The sequence below is a fragment of the Mustela nivalis genome (genome assembly GCF_964662115.1).
Source record: "Mustela nivalis genome assembly, chromosome: 9".
Lineage (NCBI taxonomy): Eukaryota > Metazoa > Chordata > Mammalia > Carnivora > Mustelidae > Mustela > Mustela nivalis.
Genome location: NC_139028.1, coordinates 67,781,828 through 67,803,462, shown reverse-complemented (window position 1 = coordinate 67,803,462; position 21,635 = coordinate 67,781,828). Strand labels below are relative to the sequence as shown.

The 21,635-nt window shown below is 37.2% G+C and overlaps 1 protein-coding gene and 1 pseudogene across 2 annotated transcripts; one reads left to right on the top strand and one right to left on the bottom strand.

Moving 5' to 3' along the window:
* Positions 1-11,809: 11,809 nt before the first annotated feature.
* On the bottom strand, positions 11,810-12,754 carry LOC309840324 (olfactory receptor 52N2-like; annotated as a pseudogene). Its single transcript has one exon. The product of its transcript is annotated as an olfactory receptor 52N2-like (transcript).
* Positions 12,755-18,510: 5,756 nt separating this feature from the next.
* Positions 18,511-19,473, top strand: LOC309840104 (olfactory receptor 52N1; the record flags this gene model as incomplete). The annotated part of the gene is made up of 1 exon (XM_082682172.1): positions 18,511-19,473. One exon carries the CDS (start codon positions 18,511-18,513, stop codon positions 19,471-19,473), a length of 963 nt encoding a protein of 320 aa, XP_082538298.1.
* Positions 19,474-21,635: the final 2,162 nt, after the last annotated feature.

The window sequence follows — 21,635 nt, the reverse complement described above, 5'->3', positions numbered from 1 at the left end:
TCTGCTTCTCTCTCTCTGCCCCTCCCCCTTCTCTTGTTTTCTTTCTCTCTCTCACTCTTTCAAATAAATAAATAAAATCTTTTTCTTTTATATTTTATTTATTTGTCAGAGAGAGAGCGAGCACGCACAAGCAGGCAGAGTGTCAGGCAGAGGCAGAGAGAGAAGCAGGCTCCCCGCTGAGCAAGGAACCTAATGTGGAACTCGATCCCAGGACCCTGGGATCATGACCCAAGCCAAAGGCAGTGGTTTAACAAACAGAGCCACTCAGGTGTCCCAATAAAATCTTTTTTAAAAGGAAAAGAAGAAATAGAACTGTTAAGTTTGTGGGATCAAAAGGCATGAATAATTTTAATTATATTTATAAGTGTTGGAAAAAACCATCTCCATAAAATTGTGTTGCTTTTCATTTCCATACAGCATTGAGGGTATTGGTTATTATATGTTCTCTTTTCCCCAGCTGGACTGGTAAGAATACATCTCTTTGGTATTTTAACTTCAATTAAAATTAACTTCATTTGTAGTGGTTATGAACTTTTTTTCAAGCTTTTTTTTCAAGTGGTTCCAGTGGTTTTTTCAGGTGTTTTCTTCATATTTTGATTATTCATTCACCTCCTTATTCATTTTTTTCTTAGAGTTTTTATCTTATATTACTTTGAGAAAGAGTGACAGAGAGAGATGCAGAGAGAGAATGAGCAGGAGGGAGGGGCAAGAGGAGAAGGAGAGAGGGAATCCCAAGCAGACTCCATGCTGAGCATGGAGCCAGCTCGGCTTGATCTCCTGATCCTAAGATCATGCCTGGAGCCAAAACTAAGAGTTGGACACTCAACATACTGAGCTACCCAGGTGAATATCCTCCTTTCCATTTTTAGTGGAGGTGTTAGTCTGTATTTTATTGCTTGCTAGGCACCTTCAATACTAAATATAAGCCCATTTGTTGTCATAGTTTGCAAACATTTTTCCAAGAAACTATTTGGCCTTAAATTTTATTTTATGATTGACAGAAATTGAATTGCTTTCCCTTTCCTTTCTTTTATTGAGGAAAAAATCTTTCCATATTTCAACCCTTTCATGGGAAATGACATACTGTAGAAAACAAAGTTGCACTACTACATACACTCACGTCTCACCTAACGCCTCAACTAAATGCAATTAAAGCTTAAATTCTGGTGTAAATATTTCCAGAAGGATTTTTTAATATTAAGCATTTCATAAAATTTTAATGCATGAACTGTGGTGTTGATGTTGTTTTGTTTAGCTTTTTGCTTTAGCGATATTTCTAGATAAGAGTACCAGAGATCTCCCCCCTTTATCTGTAGTTTTGCTGTTATTTTAGCTACTTGTCAACTGTGATCAGAGGCAGATGACCCTCAAAAGATCAGTAGTAGTCAAACAATGTATCACTGTGTATTTTATCATCTCATATAATCACAAGAAGGGTAAGTACAGTAAAATAAGACATTTTGAGAGAGAGACCAGATTCACATAACTTTTATTACTGTAGATTGTTATAATTGTTCTCCATAATTATTATTGTTGTTAATGTCTTACTGTGCTTAATTTATAACTTAAACTTTATCATCAGTATGCATGTATGGGAAAAAACACAGTATATATAGAGTTTGGTACTATCTATGGTTTCAGGCATCCAGTGGGGCTCTTCAAACATATTCCCCTGTGGATAAGTGGGGACAACTGTCAGAGACTCTCAAATTCACTACTTGGGAAGACTTTAAATTACATAAAAATTTGGTTTTGTAAAAAAAAAAAAAAAAAAAAAAGGAATACACAGAAAAGTATTTTGATATAATTTAAATAAATGCAACTATATATACTCCAAAATTACAAATGGGTCTCAGTAGAAATTTTCTCCTTTTAGATTTGAAATTTAGGGAAATAAGAATTGATATGAATTTTAGTTAAACGTAGAACAGGGGTTCTTAACTTGATGCCCAAACTGGTTATACTAAACTGCATCAGATCTTCTAGGGGACTTTTTAAAAAGGAAGATAATAGGGTGTCCTACAATCTATCACTTTTGCTCATAAACATTTACACTGAGTTTAGGAATCAACAGAGTTAAGCATTCTTAATAAAGTAATTTTTTATTTCCATTTTTTAGGAATTTCATTTTTATATTTAATTATATATATCAGAAGTATAAGATATGAAGCCAACATTTAACTTACATCTATTAAAAATATTTTTAATATATTTCCTATATGCTTAGCCATTCTTGTCAATTATTTATTTTGAAAAAAAAATTGCCTCAACTTTCTGTGTCACAGAAAAAATTGTTATTCCAAAATGGAAAGGCTATGTCATTCATCTGTTTAGGACTTTTGTTCTCTCTTGTTTTTAACACTGGAGTCTAAAAACGACTCCATGAAGTCACTTGACTTCATAGATATATGATTTTTTTTTTTTTTTGTATGAAAGAAAGCAAAAGCAATAACCAAACAACAGAAAGGTAATGCATCAGGCTCTCTGCTCAGCAGGGAGCCTGCTTCCCTTCCTCTCTCTGCCTGCCTCTCTGCCTACTTGTGATCTATCTGTCAAATAAATAAATAAAATCTTTTAAAAAATATTAAATTCAAAGTTCTCATGTATGCTCATACATGCCACAAAATAATTAAGCTAATTTTGTGCAGTCTTGTTCATTTTTTATAAAACTGCTTTGAAAATAGTTTTAAGTTATTTTGAAACACAAGCTATGTCTGGTATTCATTTTAAAGAAAAGTAAATTTGTTGTTCATTGGTACTGTGAGACAGGACTTGAGGAATACTAATAGGAATATTAATATCTCCTACTTTGAAAAGGAGTTTGATTTAACTAAATTATAATCTAATCGTGAGTATTTTATACCTGATACCTTGGTTCTAGAGCTAATCAAATTGTGTGAGTTTGATGTGGGAGGGCTGGGCCTTTCCACCAAGCCCATTGAGCTCTGTTCCCAACTTGGTCTCTAGGGCAGGAGAAAGAATGTGAACTGAAGTGTCTTCCACCATCGTTTTTTTGAGTCTTTTCCTTTCCTCATTTTTAGTGCTCTTCTTTCTCTCTCTCCTATAAATACTAAATAGAATTTCCTTCTATAAAGTCTACCTTATAACTAAAAAAAACCCTCCATTATTCTACCTGCTTGTTCTAATTCAGTTGTGTCTTAGTTTTCAGAGTTATGTTGTTATTTCCATGAAACCCATTTTTGAGTTTATAATGGTGAAGATGACATAAAATTAATTGGGAATTGTTACTGAAGTGCCTTAAATAAATGTTGTTTATTAGATTTTATTTCTTCATATTTTTAAATTTATGTTTCTGGTTTTAATTTGTTGCTATTGCTGGAGTTGCCCCCCTGCACCCTCCTCCCCATAGCATAGTCCTATCAACATGATTGTATTTACATTTTAGTCTTAGTGTTTTCAGATTCATCCAATCTTGCTGTCTGTGTATCATATTCCTCTTCTATAAAATGTGGATAATCATACTTATTCCATAGCTCTGACTTAGAAGTTCAATGTGTTACTCTATATGAATCATTATACCTGACACTATATATATAACTATATACATTAAAAAGTATATATAAATATATATATTTTAAAATATACATATTTAAATATATATGTATATTTAAATGGAAGTTTAGGAAAAGCAATTTTGTGATCTTTTTGCTAGTATTTTATTGCTAGTATTTATTGCTTAAAGAAAATTTCTTAACTGGGGCATCTGGGTGGATCAGACAGTTAAAATTCTGCCTTCAACTCAGGTCATGATCCCAGGGTCCTGGGATCAAGCCCCGCATCAAGCTCCCTGCTCAGCAGGGAGTCTGCTTCTCCCTTTCCCACTCCTATTCCTCATCTCTCGCTGTCTCTCTCTCTGTGTCAAATAAATAAATAAAATCTTTTAAAAAATTTTTAAAAGGAAGGGGGGTTGTCAAGATGGCGGAGAAGTAGCAGGCTGAGACTACTTCAGCTAGCAGGAGATCAGCTAGATAGCTTATCTAAAGATTGCAAACACCTGAAAATCCATCGGCAGATTGAAGAGGAGAAGAACAGCAATTCTGGAAACAGAAAAACAACCACTTTCTGAAAGGTAGGACCGGCGGAGAAGTGAATCCAAAGCGACAGGAAGATAGACCCCGGGGGGAGGGGCCGGCTCCAGGCAAGTGGCAGAGCAACGGCCCACAAAATCAGGACTTTTAAAAGTCTGTTCCGCTGAGGGACATCGCTCCAGAGGCTAAACCAGGGTGAAGCCCACGTGGGGTCAGCGTGGCCTCAGGTCCCGCAGGGTCACAGAAGGATCGGGGGTGTCTGAGTGTCACAGAGCTTGCAGGTATTGGCACGGGGAAGCCAGCTACAGAGACAGAGCCGACAGTAAGCTCACAGGTCGGTGTTACCTTGTACCGGTCGCAGGCTTGGTGAGCTCGGAGCGCGGCCGGAGGTCAGGCAGATGGGAGTAACTGGGCGGTGTTCTCTGAGGGCGCACTGAGGAGTGGGGCCCTGGGCTCTCGGCTCTTCTGGGCCAGAGACCAGGAGGCCGCCATTGGTATTCCCGTCCTCCGGAATGCTACGGAAAGTGCTCAGGGAACAAAAGCTCCTGAAAGCAAACCCAAGCGGATTACTCACCCAGGCCCCTGATAAGGGCAGTGCAATTCCGCCTGGGGCAAAGACACTTGAGAATCACTACAACAGGCCCCTCCCCCAGAAGATCAACAAGAAATCCAGCCGAGACCAAGTTCACCTACCAAGGAGTGTGGTTTCAATACCAAGGAGAGCAGCAGAATTCCAGAGGAGGAGAAAGCAAACCACGGAACTCATGGCTTTTTCCCTCTGATTTTTTTTAGTCTTGCAGTTAAAGTAATTTTTTTCTTTTTCATTTTTTGTTTTTTTTCTCGCCTTCTGGTTAAATTTCTTTTTTAACATTTACCTTTTTCTTTTTTAACGTTTTTTAACTAGTTTATCTAATATATATATTTTTTCTTTTTTATATTTTCTTATTTGTTTTCTTTTTTTTTAATTCTTTTCTTTTTTTTTCTCTTTTTTCTTTTGTTTTTCTTTCTTCCTTTTTGAACCTCTTTACATCCCCTTTCTCCCCCCTCACAATTTGGGATCTCTTCTAATTTGGTTAAAGCATATTTTCCTGGGGTTGTTGCCACCCTTTTAGTATTTTACTTGCCCCTTCATATACTCTTATCTGGACAAAATGACAAGACGGAAAAATTCAACACAAAAAAAAGAACAAGAGGCAATACCAAAGGCTAGGGACCTAATCAATACAGACATTGGTAATATGTCAGATCTAGAGTTCAGAATGACAATTCTCTAGCCGGGCTCGAAAAAGGCATGGAAGATATTAGAGAAACCCTCTCGAGAGATATAAAAGCCCTTTCTGGAGAAATAAAAGAACTAAAATCTAACCAAGTTGAAATAAAAAAAATCTATTAATGAGGTGCAATCAAATATGGAGGCTCTCACTGCTAAAATAAATGAGGCAGAAGAAAGAATTAGTGATATAGAAGACCAAATGACAGAGAATAAAGAAGCTGAGCAAACGAGGGACAAATAGTTACTGGACCACGAGGGGAGAATTCGAGAGATAGGTGACACCATAAGACAAAACAACAATAGAATACTTGGGATTCCAGAAGAAGAAGAAAGAGAGAGGGGAGCAGAAGGTATACTGGAGAGAATTATTGGGGAGAATTTCCCCAATATGGCAAAGGGAACGAGCATCAAAATTCAGGAGGTTCAGAGAACGCCCCTCAAAATCAATAAGAATAGGCCCACACCACGTCACCTAATAGTAAAATTTACAAGTCTCAGTGACAAAGAGAAAATCCTGAAAGCAGCCTGGGAAAAGAAGTCTGTAACATACAATGGTAAAAATATTAGATTGGCAGCTGACTTATCCACAGAGACCTGGCAGGCCAGAAAGAGCTGGCATGATATTTTCAGAGCACTAAACGAGAAAAACATGCAGCCAAGAATACTATATCCAGCTAGGCTATCATTGAAAATAGAAGGAGAGATTAAAAGCTTCCAGGACAAACAAAAACTGAAAGAATTTGCAAATACCAAACCAGCTCTACAGGAAATATTGAAAGGGGTCCTCTAAGCAAAGAGAGAGCCTACAAGTGGTAGATCAGAAAGGAAGAGAGACCATATACAGTAACAGTCACCTTACAGGCAATACAATGGCACTAAATTCATATCTCTCAATAGTTACCCTGAATGTTAATGGGATAAATGCCCCTGTCAAATGTCACAGGGTATCAGAATGGATAAAAAAGCAAAACCCATCTATATGTTGCCTCCAAGAAACTCATTTTAAGCCCAAAGACCTCCAGATTTAAAGTGAGGGGGTGGAAAAGAATTTACCATGCTAATGGACATCAGAAGAAAGCAGGAGTGGCAATCCTTATATCAGATCAATTAGATTTTAAGCCAAAGACTATAATAAGAGATGAGGAAGGACACTATATTATACTCAAAGGGTCTGTCCAACAAGAAGATTTAACAATTTTAAATATCTATGCCCCCAACGTGGGAGCAGCCAACTATATAAACCAATTAATAACAAAATCAAAGAAACACATCAACAATAATACAATAATAGTAGGGGACTTTAACACTCCCCTCACTGAAATGGACAGATCATCCAAGCAAAAGATTAGCAAGGAAATAAAGGCCTTAAACAACACACTGGACCAGATGGACATCACAGATATATTCAGAACATTTCATCCCAAAGCAACAGAATACACATTCTTCTCTAGTGCACATGGAACATTCTCCAGAATAGATCACATCCTTGGTCTTAATCAGGACTCAACCAGTATCAAAAGATTGGAATCATTCCCTGCATATTTTCAGACCACAATGCTCTAAAGCTAGAACTCAACCACAAAAGGAAGTTTGGAAAGAACCCAAATACATGGAGACTAAACAGCATTCTTCTAAAGAATGAATGGGTCAACCGGGAAATTAAAGAAGAATTGAAAAAAATCATGGAAACAAATGATAATGAAAATTCAACGGTTCAAAATCTGTGGGACACAACAAAGGCAGTCCTGAGAGGAAAATATATAGCGGTACAAGCCTTTCTCAAGAAACAAGAAAGGTCTCAGATACACAACCTAACCCTTCACCTAAAGGAGCTGGAGAAAGGACAAGAAAGAAACTCTAAGCCCAGCAGGAGAAGAGAAATCATAAAGATCAGAGCAGAAATCAATGAAATAGAAACCAAAAAAACAATAGAACAGATCAACGAAAGTAGGAGCTGATTCTTTGAAAGAATTAATAAAATTGATGAACCCCTGGCCCGACTTATCAAAAAGAAAAGAAAAAGGGCCCAAATAAATAAAATCATGAATGAAAGAGGAGAGATCACAACTAACATCAAAGAAATACAAACTGTTATAAGAACATAGTATGAGCAACTCTACGCCAACAAATTTGACAATCTGGAAGAAATGGATGCATTCCTAGAAACATATAAACTACCACAACTGAACCAGGAAGAAATAGAAAATCTGAACAGACCCATAACCAGTAAGGAGATTGAAACAGTCATTAAAAATCTCCAAACAAACAAAAGCCCAGGGCCAGACGGCTTCCCAGGGGAATTCTAACAAACATTTAAAGAAGAACTAATTCCTATTCTCCTGAAACTGTTCCAAAAATTAGAAATGGAAGGAAAACTTCCAAACTCATTTTATGAGGCCAGCATCACCTTGATCCCAAAACCAGACAAGGATCCCATCAAAAAAGAGAGCTATAGACCAATATCCTTGATGAACACAGATGCAAAAATATTCAACAAAATACTAGCCAATAGGATTCAACAGTACATTAAAAGGATTATTCACCACGACCAAGTGGGATTTATTCCAGGGCTGCAAGGTTGGTTCAACACCCACAATTCAGTCAATGTGATACAACACATCAATAAAAGAAAGAACAAGAACCATATGATACTCTCAATAGATGCTGAAAAAGCATTTGACAAAGTACAGCATCCCTTTCTGATCAAAACTCTTCAAAGTGTAGGGATAGAGGGCACATACCTCAATATCATCAAAGCCATCTATGAAAAACCCACCGCAAATATCATTCTCAATGGAGAAAAACTGAAAGCTTTTCCGCTAAGGTCAGGAACACGGCAGGGATGTCCATTATCACCACTGCTATTCAACATAGTACTAGAGGTCCTAGCCTCAGCAATCAGACAACAAAAGGAAATTAAAGGCATCCAAATCGGCAAAGAAGAAGTCAAATTATCACTCTTCGCAGATGATATGATACTATATGTGGAAAACCCAAAAGACTCCACTCCAAAACTGCTAGAACCTGTACAGGAATTCAGTAAAGTGTCAGGATATAAAATCAATGCACAGAAATCAGTTGCATTTCTCTACGCCAAAGGCAAGACAGAAGAAAGAGAAATTACGGAGTCCATCCCATTTACAATTGCACCCAAAACCATCAGATATCTAGGAATGAACCTAACCAAAGAGGCACAGAAACTATACTCAGAAAACTATAAAGTACTCATGAAAGACATTGAGGAAGACACAAAGAAATGGAAAAATGTTCCATGATCCTGGATTGGAATAATAAATATTGTGAAAATGTCTATGCTACCTAAAGCAATCTACACATTTAATGCAATTCCTATCAAAGTACCATCCATCTTTTTCAAAGAAATGGAACAAATAATTCTAAAATTTATATGGAACCAGAAAAGACCTCGAATAGCCAAAGGGATATTGAAAAAGAAAGCCAACGTTGGTGGCATCACAATTCCGGACTTCAAGCTCTATTACAAAGCTGTCATCATCAAGACAGCATGGAACTTGCTCAAAAACAGACACATAGATCAATGGAACAGAATAGAGAGCCCAGAAATAGACCCTCAACTCTACAGTCAACTAATCTTCGACAAAGCAGGAAAGAATGTCCAATGGAAAAAAGACAGCCTCTTCAATAAATGGTGCTGGGAAAACTGGACAGCCACATGCAGAAAAATGAAATTGGACCATTTCCTTACACCACTCACAAAAATAGACTCAAAATGGATGAAGGACCTCAATGTGCGGTAGGAATCCATCAAAATCCTTGAAGAGAACACAGGCAGCAACTTCTTTGACCTCTGCCGCAGCAACATCTTCCTAGGAACAACGCCAAAGGCAAGGGAAGCAAGGGCAAAAATGAACTATTGGGATTTCATCAAGATCAAAAGCTTTTGCACAGCAAAGGAAACAGTTAACAAAATCAAAAGACAACTGACAGAATGGGAGAAGATATTTGCAAACGACATATCAGATAAAGGACTAGTGTCCAGAATCTATAAAGAACTTAGCAAACTCAACACCCAAAGAACAAATAATCCAATCAAGAAATGGGCAGAGGACATGAACAGACATTTCTGCAAAGAAGACATCCAGATGGCCAACAGACACATAAAAAAGTGCTCCATATCACTCGGCATCAGGGAAATACAAATCAAAACCACAATGAGATATCACCTCACACCAGTCAGAATGGCTAAAATCAACAAGTCAGGAAATGACAGATGCTGGCGAGGATGCGAAGAAAGGGGAACCCTCCTACACTGTTGGTGGGAAGGCAAGCTGGTGCAGCCACTCTGGAAAACAGCATGGAGGTTCCTCAAAATGTTGAAAATAGAACTGCTCTCTGACCCAGCAATTTCACTATTGGTTATTTACCCTAAAGATACAAACGTAGTGATCCAAAGGGGCACGTGCACCCGAATGTTTATAGCAGCAATGTCCACAATAGCCAAACTATGGAAGGAACCTAGATGTCCATCAAGAATGAATGGATCGGGGCGCCTGGGTGGCTCAGTGGATTAAGCCGCTGTCTTCGGCTCAGGTCATGATCTCAGGGTCCTGGGATCGGGTCCCGCATCGAGCTCTCTGCTCAGCAGGGAGCTTGCTTCCCTCTCTCTCTCTCTCTGGCTGCCTCTCTGTCTACTTGTGATTTCTCTCTGTCAAAAAAAAAAAAAAAAAAGAGAGAGATGAATGGATCAAGAAGTGTGGTATATATACACAATGGAATACTATGCAGCTATCAAAAGAAATGAAATCTTGCCATTTACATGGATGGAACTAGAGCGTATCATCCTTAGTGAAATAAGTCAAGCAGAGAAAGACAACTACCATATGATCTCCCTGATATGAGGAAGTGGTGATGCAACATGGGGGCATAAGTGGGTAGGAGAAGAATCAATGAAACAAGATGGGATTGGGAGGGAGACAAACCATAAGTGACTCTTAATCTCACAAACCAAACTGAGGGTTGCTGGGGGGAGGGAGGTTGTAGAAGGGGGTGGGATTATGGACATTGGGGAGGGTATGTGCTTTGGTGAGTGCTGTGAAGTGTGTAAACCTGGTGATTCACAGACCTGTACCCCCTGGGGATAAAAATATATGTTTATAAAAAATAAAAAATTAAAAAAAAATTTTTTTTAAAGAAAATTTCTTAATTAAGTAAAATTTACAAAATCCAAAAGCATGATTCAAAGACATAGCAATTTTGCTGATTATAAGTTAATAATTTACATTATATAGAGGTAATTTTATAATGTTAGCATTAAAAACAGATTTTTATTCTCAATGTGAAATTATATTGCAAAAATATATGATGTGATTTGTACATTTTATAATGATTTCACTATATATGTAATACTGAAATATAGTTATCATATTATTAGGTAATAAGAATATAATCTTAATATAATTAAGATTTCCACCTAACTATCTACTTGTATCCATTTCCTGGTCATATTCTATTACTCCAATTACCTCTTGTGATACGCTCTTATTATTTTTCACTTTTCATTCAGTCTTCTTATTTCTGAATACCACATTTATCATTCTACTTCTGTTATTTTTTTCACTGTTATTTCTTTTTTTTTTTCCTCTGTTATTTCCAGAACTCTAAATAAAGTACTCCTTTCTTTACTGTCCTTGGTCACTTAACTATTTCTCCCCCTGTATTAAAGTCAATTAAATCAGTAAAGCCCAGACATCTTGATTGGAAAATTACATAGATTTTCTTTAAGTCTCCTTTCCTCTACTCATAAAACCTTTACTCAAATACCCATTAAATGTGTCCACTGTTTTTCTCAAAATTCTGCTTGATATCAACTCTAAGGGATGTTTCTCAGATTGTAATGAACGTCAGTGATCATGTCTATTCCAGGTTAATTTGTATGTACATGACTACATGGATAAGAATCCAAATAATTACACAGGAAGAAATGAGCAGACAAGGAGAATTATTTTTTCCCAATTTTCAAATAAATATGGAATAAAAAAGATGACAGAACCCATGGAATTCAGCACAAACCTTCTGGGGAAGGGTTTCTGACTTCCCTACAACACTTGAGACAGTTTACATAGGTGTCTTCCCCAATCTTCAGGAGTCTTTCAGCTATTTGACCTGCTTTGCTCTTTTCTATATACTCCCTCAGAGTGCCCTAGATGAAAGAGCATTAATCATTAAGAGTTCACTTCAACTTCTAGACTCCTGTTCTATGAATTCATTCTACCAGGTTTGTCCAAAATTAAACTGTGTGGAAAACACAATTGTTTCCTGTCTATTTTTTTTCTATCAAATTAGAGGTCTCAGGTTAAAATTTTTTTTGTGATTGTTTCATAAATATTATAACAGAATATTGACAGGTATTTTTTCCTGATGTTCAGGGTTATGAATTTTGCATCTATTCTTTTCCCCTATAAGTTCTTTCTCTACCTTTATGCTACATGCAGAATCATATACTATAAACTTAGCTCAAACTCAAAATATCTTTCTTGCTAAAAACAATTTGATCACTCCTTCACAAATCTGCTTGGTCTTTACTCTGTAGACAATTGGATTCAGGGTAGGAGGCATTAACAGGTAAAGATTGGCTATAAAAATGTGAACATGGTGAGGTATGGTGTGTCCCCAAAATGATGAGTAAAGTCGAAGAAGGTTGGGACATAGGTAATGACAATATTACATATGAGAGATGTACAGGTCCTGAAGGATTTGCGGTGAGCATCTGAAGATGACAGACTCACTGCAGGACTGATAATCATGGTGTAAGACATGAAAATACAAAACATATCAAATCCTCCAATCAATATGGGAGCTTTGAGACCATAGATGGCATTAATCTTGATGTTGCCACAGGGCAGTTTGGCCACAGACGTAGGTCACAGTAGGTGGGGTGGAAGAGGTTGCTCCTGCAGTAGGGAAGGTACTTGACCAGGAAAGTGAATGGGATCATGAGCAACACACTTTGACTGAAGGCAGCAAACCCAAACTTGATAATTACTGTGTTGGTGAGGATGCTAGGGTAGCAAATGGACACATAGTGATCCAGGGCCATAAGCATGAGCACACCAGACTCCATACCTGTCAACATGTGGATGAAAAACTTCTTCATGAGGCAGGCATTAAAGTCAATCTCTTTAAGATTGAAGCAAAAGATACATAATATATTAGGGACAAATGAAGTGAACCCACTAATATCTGTAAGAGACCACAAATCTAGAAAGTAGTACATAGGCTGATGCAGGGCCTCATCATAGCTGATGAGGTAGATGAGCCCACAGTTCCCCAGGACAGCGATGATGTTTATGAGACAGAAGGGCAGGGAGATCCAGATGTTTAAGTCTTCTAGTTCAGGAATCCCATCAAGAATGAAGTATCTTGGTGTCAGGCAGGAGATGTTGGCTTCATGCATGATGGTCAATTGCAAAGCATGTTACTTTTATATCAGTAAAGACATCCTACAAAAGAAGATGGTAGTGAGGTTGGTTTCAGTCAGAGACAAAAGATGAACAAGTATTTTGCATGATCTAAACAATAAATTTAGGAAAAAAATAATCTTTTTGTACCCACGCATTGTTATTCTATCCTACTGAGGAGTCCTGGGACTCTTATTGAAGGACAAGAATGCTAACATAGTTCAAACATTATAACAGATACCTGATCTCTTTTGGTTTTATACTGTATACTCTGTCTATGTGTATGTGTTCATATTCTCAGGTGATAGTTTGATGGGCTAAAAATTGCATAATAATTTACAACTTACAAATCTTGGCCATGTTCATTTTGTATTATATTTCTAATTGTCTTTTGCTGGTAAGCATGAAAGATTTTAGTATTTACATTTAACTAATGAGATTGTTAAGCTCTGTGCAGTGCTCAACAGTGTAGTTCAAAACTACAAGGCAATCACCTTAAATCTGTTAGCATGGTTGTTATAAAACAAAACAGTAGATAACAAACATTGGAGAGGAGAAAAGGGAACTCTGGTGCACTATTGGTGAGAATACATATTGGTTCAGTCACGGAACATATTGGTTTCAGTCATAGAAAACAGCATGAAGTTACCTCAAAAAATTACAAATATAAATACCATATGATCCAGAAATCTCACTACCAAATATATATCTGAAGATAAAATTATTATCTCAAAGAAATATCTGTACTTCCATGTTCATTGCAGCATTAACACAACACACCAGGACATGGAAACAAGTATCTATAGATGGATGACTATATAAAGAAAATGTGGTATCTATATTGGACAGAGTATTATTCACCCATATGAAAGAGGGAAATATTGGCATTTATGACAAATGGATGGACCTTGAGGGCATTATGCTGAATGAAGTAAATCAGGCAGATCACTTAAATGTGGAATGTAAAAACATCAAACTCATTGAAACAGTAGAATGGTGGATGCCAGGGGGATAAGGGTAGGGAAAATTGGGAGATGTTGATCAAAGAATACAAACTTACAGTTATAAAATGAATATAAGTATTAGAGAGTCTAATGTATAGCATGGTGACTACACTTAACAATATTGTATTATACACTTGAAAGTTGCTATGAGAGTAGAGTTCTAATGTTCTCACCATAATAATAGAATGTTAACTATGTAAGGTGAAGAATGTTAAATAACAATATTGTGGCAAATATTCTGTATCAAATCATCACATTGTACACCTTAAACTTACACAATGTTATATGCCAATTATATCTCAATAGAGCTGGAAAAAAGGTACCTATAAAAAATCTAGGGGCGCCTGAGTGGCTCAGTGGGTTAAAGCCTCTGCCTTCGGCTCAGGTCATGATCCCAGGGTCCTGGGATCGAGCCCCTCATTGAGCTCTCTGCTCCGCGGGGAGCCTGTTTCCTCCTCTCTCTATGCCTGCTTCTTTGCCTACTTGTGATCTCTGAGTGTCAAATGAATAAATAAAATCTTAATAAAGAAATCTATAGCAAATATGGGGAGTGCTGTGAACTATATAAGCCTGACGATTCACAGACCTGTACTCCTGGGGATAATAATACATTATATGTTATAAAAAATTAAAAAAAATAGAAATGTTTTTCTGAACTTCAACAGTTAAAAAATGAATAAAAGTCAGCTAAAGATAGTTTTAAAAACACTGTTCTGAGATGGGGCACCTGGGTGACTCAGTGGGTTAAAACCTCTGCCTTTAGCTCAGGTCATGATCCCAGGGTCCTGGGATCGAGCCCTGCATCGGGCTCTCTGCTCAGCGGGGACCCTGCTTCTTCTTCTCTCTCTATGTCTGCCTCTTTGCCTACTTGTGATCTCTGAGTGTCAAATGAATAAATAAAATCTTAATAAAGAAATCTATAGCAAATATGGGGAGTGCTGTGAACTATATAAGCCTGACGATTCACAGACCTGTACTCCTGGGGATAATAATACATTATATGTTATAAAAAATTAAAAAAAAATAGAAATGTTTTTCTGAACTTCAACAGTTAAAAAATGAATAAAAGTCAGCTAAAGATAGTTTTAAAAACACTGTTCTGAGATGGGGCACCTGGGTGACTCAGTGGGTTAAAACCTCTGCCTTTAGCTCAGGTCATGATCCCAGGGTCCTGGGATCGAGCCCTGCATCGGGCTCTCTGCTCAGCGGGGACCCTGCTTCCTCTTCTCTCTCTATGTCTGCCTCTCTGCCTACTTGTGATCTCCGTCTGTCAAATAAATAAATAAATAAAATCTTTAAAAAAAAACACTGTTCTGAGAAATATGTATCATTAAAAAATAATTTCCCAAAATAAAATCATAAATGCATTTTTACAACTGAAAAAAAAATCTAGAGCAGATATCATACATGTTGGTGAGTTAATTGATGTTAGTCCAGAATTATCTTCCCAGCAATGAATTACACTTTCCTGAACGTCCCAAATGTTTATTTCAAGGTAAGTGTGGGGGGTGGGGGTGGGGGGCAGTACACTGAAAGTCCAATAAATTTTATCTACCAGCAAGCACAGGCATATTATTATAAATTATTATATGTTACTATAAGCAGTTAGCCAGGTAAGATTTATTTCAAGCAAGTGACCACTTTTTATTTCATAGTAACTGTTACAATTGCACTGCTGTGCTTTTTTAAAAAATTCAATTAGCCAGTTATAGTACATCATTAGTTTCAGATGTAGAGTTCAATAGTTTATCAGTTGCACTGCTGTGCTTTTGCATTGTAGCATAAATCCGTGTTTTCACCTGATTGTTTAGAATTGGTTTCTGTATCCCTAGTAGGGCTTCACTACGCCCAATCATCAGTAATGAAACAAAGATATCCCTGATCACTCTTCCTGTTAAACATTGCACAAGAAGGGTGTTGTAGCTAGTTAAGAAGGCAAGAAAAAAATGCCAAAAAATACAGGAAAGGGAGAACAAAATGTTTTTAATTCACAAAGGGATGCTAATGTTTAGATAATCCAAAGAAATTTATATAAAAATGTTAACATTAATGAGTGAATTTATCAAGAACACTAACTACAAGATCTCATCTAAAGCTGAATTTTTTAGACCAAGATTATTTAATTTTTTCAGCAAAATATTTTTTTCAGTACCAATTTTGTGCATGATGTTATTCTCAGTTTTGAAAAAGGTAGTAGACAGGTCTGTCTCCCACAAAGATTTAATTCCAAAGTCTAAATCATTCTAGATCTGCACATGCTCTGTTTTACATTTATTTATTTTTGTTGTTGTTGTTGTCTCAGACCATCTAATTATACCTCTAAAAAATATGCTTCAAAAGTGCTAGATTATGATTTGGGACAAAATAATTCCTAAGACAATTTCCAGTGGCTGAGCTGGAGTCCTTAGGACCCAGATATATCTGATTCCTAAGTCTCTTTTTTCTTACAAACACACACAGGAAATCAGCTCTCCTCTGAGACTATAGGAGAAAGATATTGTAGCAATTAAGTTTCCCCAGCTCCCAACTTTAGAATATCACACACACACACACACACACACACACAATAGAAAAGTTCCCTCCTCCACGTGCCTCCTCGTGGTCTCAGTATAGGTTTTAGATCACTCTTGCAGGACCAAAAGCATCACATAGACATGAATATGACTTAATCTGTGGATATGTCTTCAGCTATGTGAGGAACTCCAGCAGCTTTCAGGGTGAGCAGATTTCTGAATTGGGGCTGCGTTCTTCTTATTAAAGGAGTGGGTGCAAATTATGATAGCTGAGCTAGGAAGAGGCATAAGAGTTGTCATACACGGTTCTTCTCCTTACCTTTGGAAAAGACCCAGTGTACCCTACTATACAGATGCCTTTATATACTGGCTTATGTACTCCTTTTTCACTTTGGATAAAAATGTTAATGTTTCAGATACTGAAATATAATCCTTGTGGGGAATATTCTAAAGAGAAGTCATCAGTCCCACTGGCTGTGTAAGCTAAAATGAGCATTTTCAAGATGCAGTGGAAAAACAAAAAAACAAAAAAACAAAACACGGAAGAGTGAAGACAGCCTTATTCCATAGTTTTCTGTTTCTCATTCACTTTTCCTTCCAGGCAATTGCTTCCATTTTATTTCATAGTTATAGTTGAAATATTTCTCAATTTAAAGTGCTTCTAGATTTCATTTCCTCAGCTTTAATATTTAAAAAAATAAAGATATAAAATTTTATAAAAGACATAGACAAGCAGAGCCAAGTTTATATAGTCTTAGATTTCAGAGACACCTGGGAAGTGGCAGGGAGGTCACCTCTCATATGTCCAGGAGGTACTACTAATGTTGGCACTGATATTTTTTATTCAAAGAGACTATTTTCCTTTCAACAGCCCTCTATAGGACTATCCTTATTTCACTACTGGCACATTTTTTTTTTCTAAATTATCACATTCTAGTCTAACATAGCCCACTTCTTCAGACTTTTGCATCTTATTTGCATCCATCTTATGCTCAAAACTAAGTTCCTATTTCCTCACATATACTATCACACCAAAGAAATATTATCCTCCTTACTATTCATAAATATTTTGTTCATAAATATTTTCTATGGGTTTTAAAAATGTCTTGAATATCTCTCTTTTATCCTAGAAACATTTGTTTTGGAGCTTATGCAGGCTGGGAAATATTCATTTCTATGGCTCCCTGAAATTGTGATATAGGGTGAAAAAAAAGTACTCTGTTCTAAAGAAAATGTCAGTTGTTTTAGTTTAAGATGATGAGTATCTCCATTCACGTTGGGCTAGACTCTAGAGTCCATTGGAAGAGACTCTAAGAACAACATTAATGTCTCATAAGTTACTACATTCCCAATGATTCTTCACCCACTATTTATAGTGGTAGTGACCCAAGAACAGTAATCAGGGGCCATTTGATGATGTTAATAAAGAGATTATTATATTTTTACATTTAAGACCATTCTATGATTCTTAGTTTTCTGAATTTAAGTTTATCCCAAACCAAAAGTGGGACATTTGTGCTAAAATTTACCCTTTTAAATCATTGTAAGGTTAGTCCTCTAGTAAGACTGATTACCTGAGAAAGGTGAGCCCACAAGAACCATTGAAAACTGTTAACATTTTAGAATGAAATATGTATCCCTGACTATGATGATGAGACCTTAGCCCTTAGGGCATATTTCATCAATTCTTGATCACACAGTTGGTGAATTTGTGACCAACTTCAGCCTGGAGAATGGACTGCAAATTATGATAACAAAACCATGAAATCCTAGACACAACAAGATCCAGCACATCCACTAAAAGTCAGTTTATCTGGTCAGAGTCTAATGCTTAAGACATGGACCCAAATAGTGCATATGTCACATAGTCAACATAAAAGACCTTATCCAGTGACTGATCTACAAAAAGACAAATTAGCCATTATAAAGAAAGAAAATCCTGCTGGTCAGTTACTCTTTGAGCCTTCTCCTCCTCCTCCTTCTTCCTCTCCTCCTCCCCACCCTCCTCCTCCTCCCCACCCTCCTCCTCCTCCTCCTCTTCCTCCCGCTCTTCCTCCTCCTCCTCCTCCTCCTCCTTCTCTTCCTCCTCCTTCTTTCTCCTTCTCTTCCTCCTCCTCTTCTTCTCCTCCTCCTCCTCCTTCTCCTCCTACTCTCCCCTTCTTCCTTCTTCCTTTTTCTTTTTCTGCTTACAGAACAATTCTATAACTGCTGTACCATGAACTTCCAACAGGTGTTATGTCATTCATAAATGGCACCAGTCTAACTCCAGCTTCATTCATCTTAAATGGCATCCCTGGGCTGGAAGAAGTGCATCTGTGGATCTCCTTCCCACTGTGCACCATGTACAGCATTGCCATTACAGGGAACTTTGGCCTTATGTACCTCATTTACTCTGAAGAAGCCTTACACAGACCTATGTACATCTTCCTAGCTCTTCTTTCCTTCACAGATGTGCTTATGTGCACCAGCACTCTTCCCAACACCCTCTGCATATTGTGGTTCAGCCTCAAGGAGATTGACTTTAAGGCTTGCCTGGCCCAGATGTTCTTTGTGCATACATTTACAGGGATGGAGTCTGGGGTGCTCATGCTTATGGCACTGGACCGCTATGTGGCCATCTGCTACCCCCTGCGCTATACTACTATCCTCACTAATGAAGTCATTTCCAAGGCTGGACTCCTCACTTTTCTTAGAGGTGTAGTACTTGTTATCCCTTTTACTTTCCTCACCAGGCGCCTGCCATACTGCAGAGGCAATGTCATACCTCACACCTACTGTGACCACATGTCTGTGGCCAAGATATCCTGTGGAAATGTTAGGATCAATGCTATCTATGGTTTGATGGTTGCCCTACTGATTGGGGGCTTTGATATCTTGTGCATCACAATCTCCTACACCATGATCCTTCGAGCAGTTGTGAGTCTCTCTTCAGCAGATGCACAGCAGAAGGCCTTCAGCACATGTACTGCCCACATCTGTGCCATTGTCATCACCTATGTTCCAGCCTTCTTCACGTTCTTTACTCACCGGTTTGGGGGACACACTATTCCTCCACACATACACATTATTATGGCTAATCTGTATCTGCTGATGCCTCCCACAATGAACCCTATTGTGTATGGGGTGAAAACTAAGCAGATACGAAAAAGTGTCATTAGATTCTTGCTTAAGGGAAAAGATAATTCTCATAAAATTTAAGTAGAGTCTTCTGAGACGTTAGAATTCTCTTAGCCAGGTTGAGATCAGCAAGACTGTAGGGAACTCTCCAAATGAAAGCAGGTATCTGGCCACAGGAAAGTTCCATGGGACTTTAATTCTTCTACCTCTCTTTATCACAATGCCCATTAGGCAGAGACTTTCTCTCCTGAAATCCCATGTTCTTCAAAGACTTTTTTTTGAATGAGCACACAGGGAGAGCAGCAGAGGGAGAGTCAGAAGTAGGCTCTCTGCTGAGCAGGGAACCTGATACCAGACGTGATCACCAGACCCTGGGATAATGACCCCAGCTGAAGGGAGATGCTTAACTGACTGAGCTACCCAGGTGCCCCTTCTTCAAATACTCTTGCTCATAGGGGACAGTTGTTGGATCACTAGGACTAGAGTTGAACTTTCTAAAAAAAATTAAATCTCTGGCAAACATGAGCCATGTTCTTCAATATCTGTGCTAGTTTATTTATCATAACGTTTTCTTCACCATTTGTAGTTCATTCTTCTTTCCCAAGTTATTTTTTCATGCTTTATTTCCCAAGTTTGTCAACTGTATATCTAGCAGTGCATACATATGTTCATTAGAAAACTTCTAAATGATGTTAAGTTGCAGCATATTCATAATACCCAGAATGTATATCCTTCAATATCCAAGCTGAATAAATAAATAATTATGGTCTATTTCAAATACAATGTTGAGTGAAAGAGACAAAATAATATGAGTAGTGTGATTTCATTTAGATGCAGTTCACAAGCAGACAAAAACTAATTTTTGGTGTTATAAATGAGGATGGTGTTTAACTTTGGGAATGAAAGCCCAGATAATGATTGGACAGGGTATGAGGAATGCTTCTGAGGAGCTGCCAAGGATTTAGTTCTTGACCTGAATGGTAATTACAAAGTATCCACTTGGTGATATTTAATGAGGCTGTACACTTACGATGTGTCCTCTTTTTTGCATGCATATTATAGTTCAATAAAATATTTATTTAAAATATTATGTCTTGAGGATGCTCTCTGATTTCTCTAAATTGTGAAACATTTTCTTCCTTGCCTCCTATTCTTTCTGCCCATGGCTTACAAGTATATATATTTAACTTCTTTCCATGGTATGCTAAATTTAGTATCAATAATATGTATATGTGTACAAATTATGATCAAATAATCCAGACAAGATAATCATTAAAAAAAATCAAAACTTCCATCTTGAAAATCTCTTCCTTCTAGTTCCTTTCCAGAGATAACCTCTTAAAAATATTGTGTGTGTATGTGTATGGCTTTTTTCTTCTCTTTGGTGATTTCTTCTTTTACTACAAGTTATATTTGAACTTTAATTTGACTACAAACTCCCCTTTTATAGACAATGGGGATTGTAACTCAATTGCAGTATCTGTCACCTGTGTAATTTATATATACATATGTGTGTGTGTGATTTATGTATGTGTGTGTGCTTATAGTGTATACATGTATCTACATTTTATATATATATATATATATATATATATATAATCTACATATATAGATATGTGTGTGTCTACAGTTTCCTTATCTCCCTACTACTTCCAACCTCAATGTTAATCAGATATATTTTTAACTTCCTGCTCTTTTTAAAATTTTATTTATTAGAGAGACAGAGAGAGAGAGAGCGAGCGCACAAGCAGGGGTAGCAACAGAGAGGGAGAAATAGGCTCCTTGTTGAGCAGGGAGATCGAAGTGGGGCTCAATCCTAGGACCCTGGCATCATGACCTTTGCTGAAGGCAGACACTGAACATACTGAGCCTTCCAGGCACCCCTTTAATTTCCTATACTTAAGATTATTATCACTAGCTATGAGTCTAGAAATCTTCCTAGATTTGTTTATCATTTCATTGCAATAGCTGAAAACTAATAAACAGTATTTGAACTATTATAGTTATACAAATATTGATATGATTATTGGGTATGAATGTATACTACTTTACAAACAGGTCAGGATTATATTGTTTTCTGTATCTGTTCAATGTCACCATCTTTATTATTTTTGCAGGAGAACATTTCCAATATCAATACTTTCTAGAGATATCTGATAATATATTTCACCCATAAAACAATGAATGGTTTTCTATGGAAAAGAGACAAGCAGAGAATTAGAAAATGACTTATAACAGAAAAG